This window comes from Culex pipiens, chromosome 2 (assembly GCF_016801865.2).
Source record: "Culex pipiens pallens isolate TS chromosome 2, TS_CPP_V2, whole genome shotgun sequence".
Classification (NCBI taxonomy): Eukaryota; Metazoa; Arthropoda; class Insecta; order Diptera; family Culicidae; genus Culex; species Culex pipiens.
The window spans coordinates 87,155,494-87,175,576 of NC_068938.1; the positions used below are offsets into that span (position 1 = coordinate 87,155,494).

Genomic DNA, 20,083 nt, shown 5'->3' on the forward strand with positions numbered 1-20,083 from the left:
GAAACCTAGCTATAAACCGTTCACAGAATTCTCCTAAGAACTAATTATTATTGTTAATTAATGTTAATAAACTTACGTAATATCTAAGTAATTTAATTTTAGTGTTTTTGAGAGTCCGATCTAAACTCTCTGAGCCGACAATTTGGCAAATCAACATGCCTCATACCGAAAAATGTCCACGCATTTTGCAGGCCTCAAAAACAACAATTCCAGTCTCGTTCCAATCTCTCACCGAAAGCAGATTAAAATTATCAGCCTTATGACAGCGCAGTACGCAGTGTTGACGGTGGTGGTGGTGCACCGCCCCAAAGCTTTTCACAAAAACCGACAGCTTGGGAAATATGTTTTTGATGAAAACATGCATCCTGCTGCGGCATTTCCCTGGTGGCCAGAGAGCGAGTGGCCACTTTGACCAGAAGCCGAGCAATTTGTCACCATTTTGGCAGAGGGACCGCAGCCCTAGTCAGTCGGTCAGTGGGTACCTCAACTGCAGAGTGGAGTGTGTCTATTTCAGCTGTGTCATAACCAAAGTCTGATGTAGTTCACGATGACGGTGCATCCGAACCAGCCTCAAAATGTTATTCATGATTGGCACTAGTTGGTTGAATTTATGGGTGTGAATTTGGGTGTTGTCAAACCAAATAGAATCAAAGAAAGAGGAGATGAATTGTTGAACGTTGGAAGCGCCGAGAATGTGGTTTTTAATTAAGTGCAGTTTCATTATTTGCACACTTTCGTAAAGTGACTTCATTTTGCCTTCATCACTTCTATGAGCAAAAGCTATAAAATCACTTGCAAAATTTAACTTCTCAATTTGACCTTCCAGATACACAATCGACTCAAAATCAAATTCTGAGCAAAATCGGTGTGTGTTGTAGGATGGACTGGCTGAACGGATTTAGACCATTTTGGACTTATTTGGTTCATCTTGGGGTCCCCATAAGTCACTATCTATAAAGTAGGATGATTAGTTAAGCACTTTAAAAGTTATGCTAGAAAACAGTTTCGACTAAACTCTGAAAGATTGAAAAAAGGATCCCGGGCAGACGGTAATAACAAAATTAATAATATTTCAATAACAAATCCTGTTAAAATAACAAAAAGTGTTATTATTTTATCCTGATGTTCAACTTCAAGAAGAAAAAATAATAACAGTTTCTGATAAAATAACAAAATTTGGTATTGAAGTGATATTGAAAATGTTTAATAACACGCTAATAAGAGGAAATGTCATACATTTCAAAAACTCTCCTAATAACAAAATTTGTTATTCGTTCGGTATACTGACTTAGAAATAAAATTACCATAAATCGCACAAATGGAAAAGTTTCTAAGTGTCCATTACACAATCTGTTATTATTTTTTCTTTTATTAAATATGTTTAGATCTTTGGGATAAGTTTGTCTAATTTCATCGGGGTCATTATTTTGGCCATGAAATGGGGTCCTTAAGCTTAAATTATTCTAAAAAGTTGAAATTTTGGAAGTTGATTTTTTTAACTATTTGATATACCCCCTAAGGTACTTTGCTAAAATTGGCTAGAACTATGGGATAATTTTGACCAATTTCGTCGGGGTCATTTTTTTGGCCATGAAATGGGGTCCTTAAGCTAAAATTATTCTTAAAAGTTGAAATTTTGAAAGCTGATTTTTTTAATTATTTGATATACCCCCTAATGGACTTTGTTTAAAATGGTTAGAACTATGGGATAATTTTGACCAATTTCGTCAGGGTCATTATTTTGGCCATGAAATGGGGTCCTTAAGCTAAAATTATTCTAAAAAGTTGAAATTTTGGAAGTTGATTTTTTTAATTATTTGATATTCTCCGTAAGGGACTTAGCTAAAATTGGCTAGCACTATGGGATAATTTTGACCAATTTCGTCGGGGTCATTATTTTGGCCATGAAATGGGGTCCTTAAGCTAAAATTATTCTAAAAAGTTGAAATTTTGAAAGTTGATTTTTTTAATTATTTGATATACCCCCTAAGGGATTTTACTAAAATTGGCTAGAACTATGAAATAGTTTTGACCAATTTCATCGGGGTCATTTATTTCACCATGAAATGGGGTTTCAAGCCAAAATTAATCCGATAAAATTAACTTTTGAGAGTTCATTTTTTTTTAATTTTGTTATATTCCCTATAGGAATTGATTTATTTATTGAGAATTTTTGAAGTGTGAATAACAAAAACTGTTATTATTTTCACAGAGCCAGGAAGTCGGAGCTGACGTTGAAGTTCGAGCTGGAGTGACACCTCGGAGACTGCATCGGATTCATCAAATTTTCAGCAACTTTTACTTGGAGTCGGAATCTGTGAAGTCGGGTATTTTTGGAGAGCTGAACGTCATATCCTGCATCCAGAGTCGGAGTTGTCTTCAAAGTATAAAGCATAAGCATAAGCATAAGCATAGGTGCCCACCCGCAGTTGCTACTCCGTTATTGACCAGGACCTCCAGAAGTTACATCCACGAGCCGTGGAAGATAAGGGGGTGCTATCTTTCCTCGCTTCGCAACTTCTCAAAGGCCCCTATCATGCTGATCAATACCGGCGCCGGCCACGACCAGTGGTAGGGTCACGGGGAAGTGGATGGGAATGTTAGTCCGATACTTGAGTGATAGAGACCGCCCAATCGACTGCTTCTCCGACAAAGTATCACATGAGTTTTGAGGGGGTTAGTAGATGGGTATTCACGAGTGGCAGTGATGTGACCATGAGCATTTTGTTTATCGGTTGAAATTTTAAATCTTAGGCAGCCGGCTGCGGAAAGATAAATAATTGATTATTTAAAAAGTTTGTTTTAATCGAACGCGTGCCAACCGAGCGGTAGTGCTATGGGCTGGACTTATCAGTATATTTTTACTGTTGGTACAATGAAGATAACGCGAGCAAATGTCAAAAATAGCAGATGAGTTAATACTAAAGCTGCCAGTTGGAATAAATTATTACGATCAACGAATATAAACGAAAAGAAAACAGGACACCACGTAACCGATTGTAATGAAATTAAAACAATAACTTAAACGAACTTAACCGGCGGCGTGCCTTCCTATCAACGATGATAAAAGAAGGACTTATAAATTTAAAATATAAAAAGATTCCAAAAAAAACGTTGCATAGTAACCGCGAAGTCCCGCTACTCACAATCGAATCCGAAAGATAGCTATCTTGAATTTTAAATATAGTATTAATTCGACCGCGATCCTCCAGAAATTCTTCGTCGGCGTGCCTTCCGATCAACGGTGATGTAAGAAGGGCTTTATTCATTAAAATGATTTTATATCATAAGCCTTAAAACATATTCGTAGGCGTGCCTTCCGATCATCGATGATATAGAAAGGACTTAATCCAGCAATACGACTTGCTTGTCTCGAAAAAAAAAAGAATTCGGATCGTTTCTATCGAAAACTATGTAAAGAGAACAAAAATAAACTCATTGGCCAACGAACGCGCGAACTAAAAATAAAGAAAAAAGAAGAAGAAGAAGACCAATCACCCCATGCACAACGACACAAAAGAGATGAAAACAACACGAATCAGAAGAAATCCAATCACCCCATGTCGTCGCCATCGTGCTAACTTGTCGTACGTGCATTTTGGGCCAAATTGAGTTAAGAACGCCATTTTGTGCAGCTCACAATGCCTCACCTTTTGACCTTCACAGATCCCCAAAATTCGATTTCAATCCTGAGATATTCAACAAAAACCGAAAAAACTCAGTGCATTTTTGTCACTTTACATATGAAAGTAGTTTCAATCTTGTCGTGCTATCTTGTCACTCCATGAAAATTGATGTAAGTGCGACAAAAGGCCAAAGGGATTTCAGGCCAGGAAAGTCAGGATGCGTTTGTCGCACGTACAAGCTAGACTACCGTAAACAATTGTAATTATAACTCGGGACTCCAGCAACCAACTTCAACCAAACTTTGGAACAATGCACAGAATGGTGAGCCAAACAAAACGTGTTTGTTATTGTTTACATTACGTGCTCTCGTTTTTGAATATTCAAGGTCAAACACTAAAACGCGTTTTTCTCGGAACGTCAAAATGGCGGGTGCGACAAGATAGCACGACGACGTCGATGTACACAAATAGCGACACAAAAGAGACGAAAAATAACACGAAAAAACAGGACTGAGCGTCCACACAGGCACCGCACTACTGATGCCATTATTTAATTATAATGACCAATCACCCCATGCACTCGAACAGCGACATAAAAGAGACGGAAAATAACACGAAAAAACAGGACTGAGCGTCCACACAGGCACCGCACTACTGATCAGAGTCGGAGTTGTCTTCAAAGTATGGATTCAAAGTCGCTTGGAGGTACCCGACTCTGCAGCCCTGACTAGTACAGAGGAGTTATGGCAACTGCGGGTTTATTTGCAAATTACAAATAAACCAAAACAATAACTTTTTTTTGTTATGGAGACATACCAGTTCAATAACATTTTTTGTTATTATGCTGCTCCACCTCTCCGCACAAAATAACAAATCTTGTTATTCCTTCATGATTCCTTCTGTGTTATTGGTTTGTTATTGCAATAACAACATAATAACAGTTTAAGTTATTTTTCGAACAAATCTTTGTTATTGATTTTTGTTATTTTAACAACTAATCCGATCATTCCAATAACATATTTCGATCTTCTCACAATATCAAAAACTGACTTTCCCAAGTAATTTCCGTCTGCTCGGGATGAATGCTATACATTTTTAAGAAGATATTTGAAGGACCGAGTCCAAAAGATCACAGAACTGACAACCCTATCTAAAGTTACAAGCACTGAAGTTTTATTAACCGACTTTTTTAGCCGGATCTCAGATAGTTTGATTGAAACGGTTTCTGGGTCTATCATGCGATCATCGATTACCTATGTAAAAAGCAATACAAATATATCGGAAATAACTTCACACATTTTATAAAAATGTGCGTGGTTTCCGAGTTACATGAATTTATGGAAACTATTTTGAATGTTCCGTGTTTTGCAACAATTAATATTGTTTAAAGAAAAATTTGACGAAATTACATATGGGACGTACTTGATTTGAGCGGCAGTGCAGAATATAAAATTGATAAGCTGAGATTTCACCCTCCAAAACAATATTTTTTTTAAAGTTGAAAAATAAGAAAAAAATGTACTTTTTTACTCGATTCTTTCCGATAACAAGTGACAAATGACCTCTCTAGGATAAAGTCACGTTAGCAAAATAAACAACAACTTTCCCATAACAATGAGTGGCAAGGATCCTGATTTTCCTTGTGAATCCTCACACATCGCCGAACTAATCTTTGCCGACTGTAGCGCGCAACCACTCGCGAGTGAACATGACCCACTAGCTGCCAGCGCCTTGGTCAATCGCTCCACACAGCAAACAAATACTTCGTGAATTTCTATACCCACTCCGTCCGTCTACCCGAGTCACAAACGGATATGTCCTGCGAGGAGAGAATCCAACAAAATACCAGCGAAGCGCTCACTTGGCCTGCACTACCACAGTCAATTTTTATTTAGCATCGTGGAAATTGCAGTCAAATGTGTGTTTATGCCACCAACAAAGTTGCAAAACATTGTTAATAACATTGATTTTAAGCAGTTTGATGAATGATCAGAAGCAGTTTTTCGTTGCACTCAACACTTTGATCCGATGCAACAAATTCGAGGCACAGCTGTACAAAAATTCCATTTGAAAAGAGCATAAACAAAAAAAATGTTCTCCGGACGGGCTTTTTTTACCTTGGCTAAAGCAATAAGACCCGTATTTTTTAGTATGACCATTAGGGTGTCCTACACCGTGCTAGGGTTGCTCAAAAAGCTCATTTTAATATTTTTTTCGTAAAAACCACCATTAGTCCAAATAATAAAAACATTACTTAATCCACCTTTAGGTGGTTGGTGCCTTCCTCACATTCATAAAGTGAATGCACTACACAGCGTATAAATAACACTTAATTTTAGAAAATATCTGAGATCAGGCCTCAAAAAAATTGTATTGAAAACACTAAAGTACTTATAATTTTTGATAGGGTTGTCAGATCTTCAATCTTTTGGGAAGGTCGTTGGAAAGGTCTTTTGATTACCTATCCAGCTATGGGTCGCATAATTGATCCGGACAACTTTTTTTATCAAAATATTTGAGATCCGGCCTCAAAAAAGTGTATAAATAACACTAAAGTGCTCATAATATTTGATAGGGTTGTCAGATCTTCAATTTATTGAACGCGTTGGAAAGGTCTTTCAAATACCTTTCTAACAATATATAGCATGACGCGTTTTTTTTTTCAAAAACCACCCTATTTACAATCTTCCGAAGTTTAGCTAAAACCGTTTTTTTAGCATAACTTTTGAAGTACTTTTCTAAACTTCATAATATTAACTAGGGTCTTGTGGGACCTCAATACGAATCGAATGAGACCAAAACAGTCTAAATCGGTTCAGCCAGTCCGGAGATAATCGAGTGCATATTTTTGGGTGCACGGACTCACATCCAGACATACACACACAGACATTTGTTCAGAATTTCATTCTGAGTCGATAGGTATACATGAAGGTGGGTCTAGGAGGTCGAAAAAAGAAGTTCATTTTTCGAGTGATTTTATAGCCTTTCCTCATTGAGGTGAGGAAGGCAAAAAGTGCCCCTAACAACAATTTTCTCTAAAACTAAACCCTGGATTGCTACGTTAAAAAAACTGATATTTGACCATTTGCTCTGGCCGTAGAAGGCGAAGATAAAATTTTGGTGTCTTCAACATAGTTGCCTGGATTGACAAGTCGAATAACTTTCCAGTAGACAAAAATAAACCCAACATTATTCCTGATAAGTTAGAACTCCTTAACATCCTAATCGTGAACCACCCTAATTAATTATGCCAAAAGTTGCCCCTTTCCATTTTCAACAATTCTTCTGAATACATTCAAGCGATCTATTTTTCCATTGAAGGTTAAACGTCTTGAAATCGATAGGTTTATCTTAGTTACAGGTATGAGTGCAAAACATTTCGGCTTCTTCAATAGATGTAATGTGTAATTCCACTTTTCCTCATAAATTGAGATAAAATTACATAAAAAGAAGTAAATTGATGCTGCTCCCAGATTTACATTTTTTTCACTGTGCAAACCTGGATTGTTAGCACAGTTTTTGATCTGTTGCAAACTCAGTTATTGTGTCAATAAAATAGAAAAAAACAGACCAAGTTCAACTTATCCGAACCTCCAGAAAGAAAATTGTACCTTTCTGGATCGCTTCAGCCAAAATTACCTACAATTTTAATGATGATATATCGCTTTGAAGCCACCTTTTATGTTCACCATAACTCATTGCTTTATGGCACGGGATCCAGATTTGTGCCAACTCCACATGCTCTGCTGTAAGATTTCACCGTTTCAACATTTCAAGTAACGAACGCTTGGCTTGTTTCCGAGCAAATCAATTCGGCGAAAATTCATGCATCCTTGAGTTCGCGTTCGTAAGTAGTTAGGAAATTTGCGTAAACTGAAGGCTTTCAATGGCCCGTCAAGAGCATATCACTTTCAACACAAATGGCATTCAACTCGTGCACTTCAATGATCAAACAAATCAAAAGACGTGCTCACGTCATGCCGTAATGGAAGTGAACAAAGTTTATCCGTATTATGTATTGGGGCAGGTTGAAAAAGAACTTCTTGTTAACATCGTGAGCTTGTGACACATTCGTGACTTTGATAAATGAATTCAGCTGAAAAAAAAAAATAATTATTTCAAAACTTTTGTTTTCAAAGTTGATATTGAAAACGACAATTTAAATGAACATCTTTAAAAAATGCAAATAACATCAAGAGAGTATAAAGGTAAGAACAAGATTGTCCGTCAGACCTGAACGCAGACGCAAAATTTTGCGCCTGTCATCATAGCCTGCCAGTCATCGACCATTGAACAAAGCAACCCCTGCAGATTGTTCGACTGACAGTTGATGGAAAAATTGAACTGGCACAGCGTTCTGCGTTCACCACTGCGTCGAACGGGCAATCTTGTTCTTAGCTTAACAGTAACGAACACACGAAACATTGAGCTTCCACCGGCAAGGGCTCACAATATAAAGCATTTTTCGGCGAATGGAAACTTGCGCGCAAAAAAGAAGGGAGTTTTCCGTGAGTCGGAACAATTTTGACAATTGCCCCTCGTTTTGCTTGCACTGGCTGTGGTGCTGTTGTTTACCTGCGAGAACCTTCTCTGGAAAGGAAAATCCAATTTGGCAATTTAACCTAGGATAATGCATACGTAATGAAAATGATGAGCGTTTTTTGTTGGTCCTGGGAAACAGTAAAGGATTCGTGACACGAAGGACTACACGCGATGGAAAACTCTCGCTGATTGAGGAAATGAACTGTGCTTAACATTGTAAGTCAAAAAGTAAACATGTGTGACGCTTGATGCATTCGGAATAATGGTTTTTTAATAAATAATCTGACCATTTTGTCAAACATGTCCCATATGAAAAAACATCAGGTTGAGACAACGGCAAATCAAAACGACCAAAACAGTATTTTAATTTAATAACTTTAGTTGTGATTCATAACTTGAGTTGAACTCTCAGTAACACGGGTGCACCCAAAACAGATTGCCCTCACGAAACTGATCCCAAAGCATCCGGTTATGGGCAAACACCCTTCCCTTCCACCAGTCCTTCCCGATGGCGCTCGGATGTTGCAGCAGCCATTCGCCGGTTCTGTGGTTCTGAAACGTCCAACGAACAATGCCGTCACCGCCTCTTTTCATCTCCGGCTTCCACAGACTCCGCTGAACCAACTTAAAACCAGCAAAAACTCCCCGGAACGTGGTCAACTCAAACGTGTTCGCGACCGTCAGGTACCCCCGGGTCAGGATGTTCTGGATCACAAAGGGAACGCCGTCCCCGGTTCCCGACGCATTGACCCACGGGTAGTAGATCCTCCAGAAGCCCCCCGAAAGCCATCGGTGCTTCCGTTTGTTTTGCGTGAACCACCGATCGTGGAACACGGTGTGATCCTGTCCGAAAGTGTCCGGCACGAAGAGGTATCCGCCTGGGCTGTCAAAGTCTCCGGTGGCCTTGATGCGCACGCAGTTGCTGCTGGTTGCAAACGGAGGATCCGGAATGTCAAACTCGGTCAGATCGGCACAATTGCACCTGCAAAAGTTGAAGACGGGGTCCTCTAGGGAGAGTAGTTCTTCGTCGGCTCGCGTTAACAGCAACAGTGTTAAAAATGTTAGTAACACTGTACAACACTTCATGATTCCTTGCTAGTTGATTGGAGTATGGAATAAATGATGAGGTGTGTTGTTAAAAAGAGCAACGGTGCACAATTAAATTTCATACTTGATTTGCGATGCTTTACGAACTTTGGTGAGTTCTATCCTGAGCAGGGTGAAATACCAACCTTTCTCTACACCTAAGCTCTCATCCACCTCGGGATTCGTAGTGTCGACCCTAAGATTGTGAGTCCAATAGCCTACCAGCGACTCTACCGAGACAGGTCCCAGGAAGACGACCAGGACTGAGCTAACGACCTAACCTTAAGCCTTAGAAATATTGAATCCGCGCCTTTTCCGTTTTGGCCATACACTTAATATACAACAAATTCACTCTGGGTGTAAATTATGTAAGGTTAAACGGGACACCAGTTCTTGGACAACTTCTGTTCTGTCTTTAACTGATGTTCGTGCTATCTCGGCAGATTGCTGTTATCGTTATATTTATCGTCTGCAACACACAGAACTTGTTTAAATTATGGCATTTTCCTTAAATTGCTTTTTGCTTTTAAAATCTCGAGTTGTGGAATCAAGAAGGCAGTACCCTCCCGATTCACCTTAAAGCAAATTTATACATAACTATACAGCAATTCCATTTGAAAAGAGCCTAAACCGAAAAAGTTCTCCGATCGGGCTAAAAATTTTTCTGCGGGTTACTTGGCAAAAAAATTAGACCCGTATTTTTTGGTTTGGCCATAACGGTGAAATACATTTAGAGTGGTTCGAAAAATGCCAATTTTCGAAATTTTTCGCAAAAAAAAAACACTTTAAAAAAAAAATCATAACTCCGCGTCATATCATCGAGTTTAAGCTGTCTTAGATGCAAAAGAAAGGTGATTAGTTTGGCTTTTAGGAAATTTTTGGGTTGCGTCTTCCAATTACAAAAATGTTGATATCCAAACATGTATAGGTTATCGCTGAAATTTTAAAATTATCGCGGTTTCAGTGAAAAAAGTTGTTTTTTTATTCTCTTTGTCGTGATTTTTTTGTTTTTGCGCGTAGCGCGTCGAAAAACTCATTTTTTTTTATTTTCAAAAAATCATGCCTCGGAAACGTACGATTCGACATCGCCAATTTTGATTATTGGTGATGATTGGTGATTATTCTTTTGCGTCTAAGTCAGCTAAAATCGAATGATATGACGCGAACCACCCTACTCGATGTAGGTCACCCTAAGGGCCAAACAAAAAATACGGGTCTAATTATTTTGGCCAAGGAACCTGACGGTAGGATAAAATTCTCTTCAAAACTTCTTCAGGAGTTTGGAAGAGTACTTGAAGAGAGTTTTATCCTACCGCGGTCCAAACTGCTATGCTGTAGCTATCTTGAAGAGCTCTTGTAAAACTCCTGGAAAAAAATGTTACTTGGGTATCTTGATAATCTTATAGGAGTACTGGTAGAGGGTGACGATTCTCGAGATTTTCAATTTCCCGGGAATCGAGAGTAGAGTTTGGACATTTCCCGGGAATTCCCGGGACCCGGGAGTTTTTTTTTACTTTGCCAATAGTGCCGAAAATTCAAAATGAAAAGTAATAAATTTGTTTGTTTCCAATGAATTCAATTACAATTAATTCATACTAATTCTATAAAACGTTAATTTATGTAGCGTCATTATTTTGAGGAATTTTATAAAACCTTTTGATTTTTTTTTTCTGAATCAGCAAATCAAAAAACGTTTCTTGAGCATTTTAAGACTCGAAATCGTAGTTTAAAATATTTACAAATCTTAATTCGCACTAATGATTTTTCAAAATTCGCACAAACTTGTTACCGTAAACTGGGTTCAATCGGGACACATGGGGCGAATGGGGACATCATTTTTAACCATGTTGGGGTACAATATTTTGATTTTTCTGGTTGGTTTCGGTTAGAACAGACTCAGACCAACATAATGTGTACATCCATTTCCAAATTTAACAGCTTTAAGTGCTCTAAAAACTGCTGTCCCTATTCAGACTGAAGTCCCGATTCGCCTCAGATTACGGTATTAGATTTTTGTAAAAAAAAATATTTAATACAGCTTATATTTCATTTCGGGAATTCAGCAATATGATAACAGCGACTCAAAACAACAAATTAAACTGATTTTTTGTAATTTTAAAGGGTAACCGAAATATTCATTGAAGAAACATTTCAGTTATCAGGAAAACCCAAATATTCACCAAAAAATAGATTATAAGGATTGATATTCTTGAGAGATGATATGGGAATCGAAATTAACTTGAAAAAGCTTGTCCCTCTTAGAAATAACTTTAAAAAAATATTTGAAAATAAAATATTTGACATCATTTCTGGGTGCAACTGCTTAATATTTTTAAGGTAAATTTTGGGCTCCACATTTTTTTGGCTTCTCTCAATAATAGTTATTGGAATTTTTGACAAGTTAAAATTTACACTTTCTGAATAAGAAGATTAGAGAAGCATTGGTTTATTCGAACTTGAACATCAAGCATTGAACATTCAATGTTTTAAACAATTTTGAATTTTTCAAATGTTTTTCCGACTAGTTTATAAAATTTTGCTTCGATGTTTATATGTTTAAAATTTCCCGGGAGTCTCGACCGAATTTCCCGGGAATCGAGAGGTTCAAAAATGGTCGATTTCCCGGGAATTCCCGCTCGTCACCCTCTAGGTACTGGGCAACTTTTTCGCTTTCGTGCGAATTTACACATCGTACAAATGAGAGGCAGCAAGAACCTTGATGTCTAATCTCAAAGCATTTCACAAAAGTTTAGAATTTTGATAGATAAAAAGTACCTTTATTACATTTTTCAAAGATTTCTACTTAGATTCAATAGCATCAAAAACACGGATGAATAAAAAACCAATCACCATCCGGGAATTTGTCCCATTTCTTTTTGTCATACGCCACGATCTTACCCTGCCACCAGTGATCTCCGATCGCCTTTTCATGCTGCAGAAGAAACTCGTTGGTTCTCTGATTTTGCAAGCTCCAAATCGTGCGGCCGTTGGTTTTTTTCAACGTGAACTTCCACATCCCACTTTGGGTTAGTCTTTTCGATGTTTCGACCTGTTTCCAGTTTTTTTGGAAGCTCGACCCCGTTACGGACAGGAACTGCGTCGTCAGGAGGTTCTGGACCGCGTACGGAACGTTATCCGACGTGGACGAAGCGTTCACCCACGGATAGTAGATTCGCCAGAAGCTGCCGCTGACGGCTCGATGTTTTTTCTTGTTCTTCTTGAACCACAGGTCGTGGAACACGTCGTGACGGTTATTGTCAAAGTTGTCCATCGAAAACAGGTATCCGCCGGAGTTTCCTTCGGCCTTGATGCGCACACAGTTGGCACTGCTTTTGAACAGATCGTCAACGACCACCGGGACAATGGCCCCGCAACGGCACGTGCAGAAATTGTGCCGCACGTCCTCCTCCTTGACCGGCAGGTCGAAATCTCCGCAGTGCAGGCCACTCGCGCCAGGGTTCTTACATTTGGAGTAGCCGTACGGGAAGTGCGGTATGTCGGAATTATCGTCCGACGTCGAAGGGTGTAAGGTCAACGAGAGGACCAGCAGCACTGCAGCCCACTTCATGGTCGCGATTGGGCACCCGGCTATCGGAAGTCGAGGGTAATAAAGAGCCCGTTGGTTTGTTGTAATTGCATGGGGTGGACACATTTCAAGCTGATCAAGGTGTGACATTCTGATTATACACGACTTGATAAAACGCTTTGGATCAAAAAGCAGTTGAAAGAGAGTCAACATCTTTACATTGTTTGTTCAGTGCGAATTAAAGCATGACTTTATTTTTCACCATTGCAATTTTAATCTTTGTTAAGAGTCTTTAAAACATCACCGTATTTCACTCATTCAACACAAAATCATGAAGTGTTGCACAGTGTTACTGGCAATTTGTTCGCTGGCGCTGCTGCCACTGGTGACTGGAGGCAAAGACGATGTCCACCCGGAAGATATCGATTACAACTTTTGCAAGTGCAACTGTGCCGATCTGATCCCGTTTGAAATCAAGGATCCTCCGTTCATATCCAGCAGCAACTGTGTGCGCATCAAGGCCAACGGAGACCGCGCGAATCCGGGCGGTTACTGGTTCATCTTGGACACTTCCGCGCACGATCACACCGTGTTCCACGATCTGTGGTTCAAGAAGAACAAAAAACAGCAACGGTTCCTATCGGGGGGCTTCTGGAGGATCTACTACCCGTGGATCAATGCTACTCACACCAGCGATGACGTGCCCTTCGTAATTCAGAACATCCTCACGCGGGAGTACGTCACGTCGTCGACTACGTACGAGCTGCAAATTTTCCGCTGGGTTTACGCTGCGTTCAAGTTGACCCAGAATGCCCTGTGGAAGACCGAGATGAAACGGGACACGGAACACCAACGGTGGACATTTCAGAACCACAAAACCAACGAATATCTGATACAGCATCCATCCGCCGTCGGAGAACACTGGTGGGAGGGACGGATCTTTGCCCACGACAAACAATTCTGGGATAAGTATCGCGAGGGTAATATGTTTTGGGTGCATCCGTGCTTCTGAAAGCAATGTATCAGTAAGTTAGTCATCAATATGGTGACAATAAAAAGAGACTTTGTACCACACACTCCAATAGCCATGTATTTGATGTTAGATCACAAACATTTTTAACTTTACGTTGTATACCGACGCTGTCGTGCTATCCTGTCGTTTGTCGCTTTTTGACGTTCCGAAAAAAAACGCGTTTTAATGTTTGATCTTAGATAAACAAAAACGAGAACACGCAATGCAAACAATAACAAACACGTTTGGAATGTACTTGGTTGTCGGAATCCCGAGTTATAATTGAACATATTTACGGTAGTCTAGGTTGTACGTGTGTCAAACGCGTTCTGACCTGAAATCCCTTTGGCCAATTGTCGCACTTTCATCAATTTTCAGGCTGTGTCAAGATAGCACGACAAGATTGAAATATAAATTTCATATGAAGAGTGACAAACAATGCACGGAGTTTTTTTTCGGTTTTATATCGGAATATCTCAGGATTGAAATCGAATTTTGGCGATCTGTCAAAGTCAAAAGTTGAGGCATTGTGAGCTGCACAAGATGGCGTTCTTAACTCAATCTGGCCGAAAATGCACGTGCGACAAGACAGCGACGATACACTCAACTCGCAGTGGCTGGTCACTTTTTCGTTTGTCACTTTTTTAGTTTGTACCCCGTTGGTTGATCAAAGTCAAACTGAAAAGTGACAAACTGTCACTTTTTATACGGCGCTCACTCACACTTTCAAAACGAACGTTTAGTAAACTAAAAAGTGACCCAGTTCGTTTGACAACAGTTGGTGTCAAACCATCGGGGTATGAGTGTATAAATAAAAAAAATCGATGGTTCGACTGTTTTGAAGATGCTGAAATGTTCGTAAAATTAATTTAAATGCTAAAAGGTCAGGTTGATGCGCACCTTTCTTTGGGGAGATTTAGAACATTTTGCACAAGATTGACCCTTGGGATGTTCATTTTGGCTATTGAAAACTTAGATATGCGACAAAAGGTCGAAGGACATAAGATCGAATGGACATATGGTCGAATGCCAAAAGGTCGAAAGACATAAGGTCAAATGGACTAAAGGTCGAATGTGAAAAAAATGAAACAAAGAATAATAATAATAAACTTCTAAAATATTTGTTTAAGTGGACCTTGCACTGGGCCGACAAGACACGAGACCAGAGGAGAACAAAAGTCGATCGCGTACTAAACTAAACGTGTATTTAGTTCTGATCGCGACGAGTGGTGAAAAAAGAATGACAGCGTGTTTTCCTTCTCGTCGATCTTGTCAGCCAATCAAAATCTGACAGTTGTGCATGGTTGCCAATTCACCGGTGGGGAGCAACCAGAACAATATTCTTAAAAATTTGCATACAAATCTTGCCATAATGTTTTTGTGATTTTTTCCATTTTTTAAACATGAGCAGTTATTTCAAAAAAAGTTCGACTTCTAAAGTATTTTTAAGTTTTAGTGATTTTTTCCAATCTATAAAATATGAGAGGTTAATTTTTAAAAAATCGACTTGTTTGTAATCAAAAGACGCAACTCTTGATACCCAAATATGTATAGGTAATCGCTTAAATTTTTAAGTTATCGTAGCTTTAGTAAAAATGTAGATTTTTCCTCGGTTTTTATTGAGCAATTCCAGCTCAAATCAGAAATTTTTCTGGTACTTTTGTACCCGACCCTCTCCGATTTCAATGAAACTTTGTAGACATGTTAGACATGAGCTCTTCAAGATAGCTACAGCATAGCAGTTTGGACCGCGGTAGGATAAAACTCTCTTCAAGTACTCTTCCAAACTCCTGAAGAAGTTTTGAAGAGAATTTTATCCTACCGTGGTCCAAACTCCTATGCTGTAGCTATCTTGAAGAGATCTTGTAGAACTCCTTGAAAAAAATGTTACTTGGGTATATAAGCCATTTTTGTGTATATGGAGCCAATAGTACTCGAATATAGCATTTGAGAAGGGCGTAAGGTATTTAAGTATTTTTTTTTTGTAATTTAAAAAGTACTGTATCTCGAAGCCGTTGCGTCGTATCAAAAAGTGGTCAGAGACAAACTTGTAGGAAATTGGACGGGCTTTCTGAAAAAATACACTGAAACAAAAATACACGCCACATCTATGAGATTTTTTGTTTTTTAAGTCTAAAACTTAAAATTAAAGGCGATGTCACGATTTTTTTAGTTTAAATTTTTGTGGAAATAGTCTAAAATATTACCAAAAGACTGACGAAAAATGCAGGATGGCATGTCTCTCCCAAAAAAAATACATGAATCATTTACTAAAACTGTTTTTTTTTTTAAAGTGATCTAAACGTCAAAATTTTTAAAAACCAGTAGTGGGGATCGTTTCTCCAGACAATTTTACATAATAGTCTCCATATTGACCATTGTCCTATGTCCAATCCTTGGGAAGATACAGCGGTTTTAAAAAAATAAACCCGTTTTTTGTGGTTTTTGGCAATTTCTATATACTTGGTTTTTCAGTCTTGTAAATATTTTTACCGGAAAGCTCGTCCAATTTTCCATAAGTTTGCCTTTGACAGCATTTCAATTGGATGTAAAAGCTTACAGATATAAGCTTAATTGCATTACTAACAACTGAAAATAGAATATTTTTTTCAGTGTGGTAGAAACCAGGACAGTTAATTTGCTTACGTAAATATAAAAACGATATAAATCAAAAACCTGTCATAGGCAAACTTATGGGAAATTGGACGAGCTTTCCGGTAAAAATATTTACGAGACTGAAAACCCAAGTCTGTCAAATAAAAATTGCCAAAAACCGTTTTTCCGTTTTTTTCAACATTTTTATTTTTAAAACCGCTATATCTTCCCAAGGATTGGAGGTGAGCGCCTTCTTGAATACTTGACGTCTAACAACGTCAATGTATGCAATAAGGGCAATGAACCTACTTTTGTTACTGTCGCAAGACAGGATGTCTTGGACCTCACTCTGTGTAGTGCTGCTTTTGCAGACAAAATAAAAAACTGGCATGTCTCTGAAGAAGCTAGTCTATCTGATCACAGACAGATTGTCTTTGACATTGAAGCCAGTCAACTGAAAAGGGAAACGTTTCGTGACCCAAATGACACGGACTGGAACGCTTTTCGAGGTCACCTTTGCCGGTCCAAACAAGACGCTCCTTCACGAATACGAACCCCCGAAGAATTGGATACTGCAGCGAATACTCTTCAACGCAGGATCACGGCAGCCTACCAGGCAAGCTGCCCTAAGAAGGTGAGGGAAATCTGTCGGGACGTACCGTGGTGGAGCGAAAGCCTGAGCAGTCTCCGCAAGGAGGCTAGAAGGCTTTTCAACAGAGCTAAGCTCACTTCCGAATGGGATGCCTACAAAGCAGCCCTAACGAAGTATAACGCGGAGTTGAGGAGAGCCAAAAAAACTAGCCTGGCTAATTTCTGTGAGGACATAAGCTCGATGTCTGAAGCAACCCGACTCCAAAAGGCGTTGTCAAAAGACCATTCCAACGGTCTAGGACAGGTAAGAGACGAGCAAGGTACTCTCACTGTCACAAACAAGGAAACACTGCAAGTACTCATGAGTACGCACTTTCCAGAATCAACTGAAAGAGAGGAGGATGCAGCTAGTACCCGGACTGCAGATGGCGTATGGTGTCGACCATCAATAGAGTCAGTCCACCTAGCCCGTCGAATGTTCAACCAGTCTTCAATCAGATGGGCCCTCGGCACATTTGAACCACTAAAGGCTGCAGGACCCGACGGCATCCTTCCAATCTTTCTCCAAAAAGCAGCCGACACCATAATGGCTGAGTTGATCAACTTACTTCGAGCCAGCTTCACCCTGGGCTACATCCCTCGAAGCTGGCGTAAAGTTAAGGTGATCTTCATACCTAAGGCCGGCAGAAGTGACCCCACGATGCCAAAAGCCTTCAGACCCATAAGTCTGACAGTGACGCTGCTCAAGCTTATGGAGAAAATCACGGATAACCACATCCGGGCGGAGTTCTTGAAGGACTTCCCTTTGCATAAACACCAATATGCATACCAAGCGGGCAAATCGACCGAAACTGCCCTACACACGCTAGTGTCACGTATCGAGAACGCACTGAAATATAAAGAATCTGCACTTTGTGCTTTTCTTGATATTCAGGGTGCCTTCGATAACACTTCGTACACAGCCATCAATGAAGCGCTCCGGTCGAGGAACGTCGATGGAACAACTGCGAGCTGGATTCATGCTATGTTTACGAGCAGAGAGATTTCAGCATCGCTAGGAGACACATCTATCACAATAACAGCAGCCAAAGGCTGTCCGCAAGGGGGAGTACTCTCTCCTTTGCTTTGGCTGCTGGTGGTAGATAGTCTTCTAAGAAAACTTACACTACTCGGCTACGAAGTCATTGGATATGCTGACGACGTAGTCTTAATCATCCGGGGGAAGTACGACGGAACGTTATCGGACCGTCTACAGTCAGCACTAAACTGCACCATGTCGTGGTGTGAGCAGGAAGGGCTGACAATAAACCCCAACAAAACCGTGATAATCCCGTTTACTAACAGGAGGAAACACGACCTTAGGCCGCCTACCTTGAAAGGAACCCGAATGACCTTCAGTTCTGAGGTCAAATATTTAGGAGTAATCCTTGACAAAAAGCTGAACTGGAATGCACATCTGGACTATGCGGTAAAGAAGGCAACTACTGCTATCTGGGCGTGCAACAAAATGCTCGGCAAAACCTGGGGCCTTAAACCGAAACTTGCATTCTGGTCTTACACCACCATCGCTCGACCTAGGGTAACCTATGCGTCGACCGTTTGGTGGCCGAAGACTGAACAGAAGACATGTCAGTCGAAGCTGACCAAGCTCCAACGACTGGCATGTCTCTCTGTAACGAGTGCAATGAAAACAACCCCTACCGCGGCCATGGAAGCCATGCTATGCATTCTGCCTTTACATTTACATGTGAAGCAGGAGGCAGCGCTTGGCGCTCTACGACTACAACGGTGTAACAACTGGGTGGAAGGAGATGGAACGGGTCACTCGCGGATCGTGAAGGCTTTTGACATTTCCCCCCTTGCAACTTCAGTCTCGGACTGCATGGAGGTGAGGCCCAACATGGACATTCCATATGAGGTGATTGAAACAAATCGCCAAATGTGGAGTAATGGAGGACCTACACTTCCAGAAGGAACTATTCGTTTCTTTACGGATGGTTCAAAAATGGGCACTTCTACTGGAGCTGGAGTCTTCGGTCCTCGAACCAGGGAAACCATATCTATGGGAAAGTGGCCTACCGTTTTTCAAGCAGAAGTGTATGCCATACACATCTGTGCGAGGACGTGTATTATGAGAAATTATAGACACGCAAAAATCGGTATTTTCTCGGATAGCCAAGCTGCACTATTGGCATTAAAATCCTCTAAATGCGAATCCAAACTTGTTTGGGAGTGCGTCGCTTCCCTCAGGGAACTTGCTTCTCGGCATAACAGAGTGATGCTGTTTTGGGTCCCAGGGCACTGCGGCATTGAAGGCAACGAAATGGCTGATGAACTTGCCAGACAAGGCTCATCAAACATCTTCGTGGGTCCCGAGCCGTTCCTTGGAATCTCAAAATGTGCCGTGAAGCAAGAAATAACTAATTGGGGACAATTGCAAATCGCTTCAATCTGGGGCGAGATGCGAGGATTGAGACAAGCTAAAACTTTTATCACTCCAAGTCCTTCAATTGCCAGGAAACTTCTTGGCTTAAACCGTAGGGAACTACGAATACTCGCAGGGCTTCTAACAGGACATTGTCCTGCCAGATATCACCTGCACAAAATCGGCAGGTGGCCTAACAACCTCTGTCGTTTTTGTTTAACTGAGCTGGAAAGCTCGGCACATTTACTCTGCTTCTGCGGAGCACTTGTGTCTCGAAGGCTGCGGTTCTTTGGATCGCACCTTCTTACGCCGTACGATGTATGGCACCACACCCATCCCAAGAAGGTCATACAGTTCATCGACTGTATTGCGCCGGATTGGGATAAACCATGTCTGCAAAATAACCCCTCGTCTTCCGATCCAATGGATACGAGTAATTTGTAGTATGGACAGTAACCAGGGTACATCACAAAAGATAGCCTTCTCAGGTGGTCGCAGTGAACTTAACCCAATGCCCATTGGGCAACAAAAAAAAAAAAAAGGATTGGACATAGGACAATGGTCAATATGGAGACTTTTATGTAAACTTGTCTGGAGAATCGATCCCCACAACTGGCTTTTGAAAATTTTGACATTTAGACCACTTTTCAAAAAAACAGTTTTAGTAAATGATTTTTGTA

At 40.2% G+C, this 20,083-nt stretch overlaps 2 protein-coding genes across 2 annotated transcripts in view; one reads left to right on the forward strand and one right to left on the reverse strand.

Annotated features, from left to right (window-relative positions):
* Positions 1-20,083, reverse strand: part of LOC120417363 (inactive dipeptidyl peptidase 10) — a 401,896-nt gene that overhangs the window by 321,234 nt on the left and 60,579 nt on the right. The window lies entirely within an intron of this gene.
* On the forward strand, positions 18,378-19,934 carry LOC120417364 (uncharacterized). The gene is made up of 2 exons (XM_039579378.2): positions 18,378-18,866; positions 18,897-19,934. The coding sequence occupies exons 1-2, from the start codon at positions 18,486-18,488 to the stop codon at positions 19,845-19,847; spliced, it is 1,332 nt and encodes a 443-aa protein (XP_039435312.2). The 5' UTR covers positions 18,378-18,485; the 3' UTR covers positions 19,848-19,934.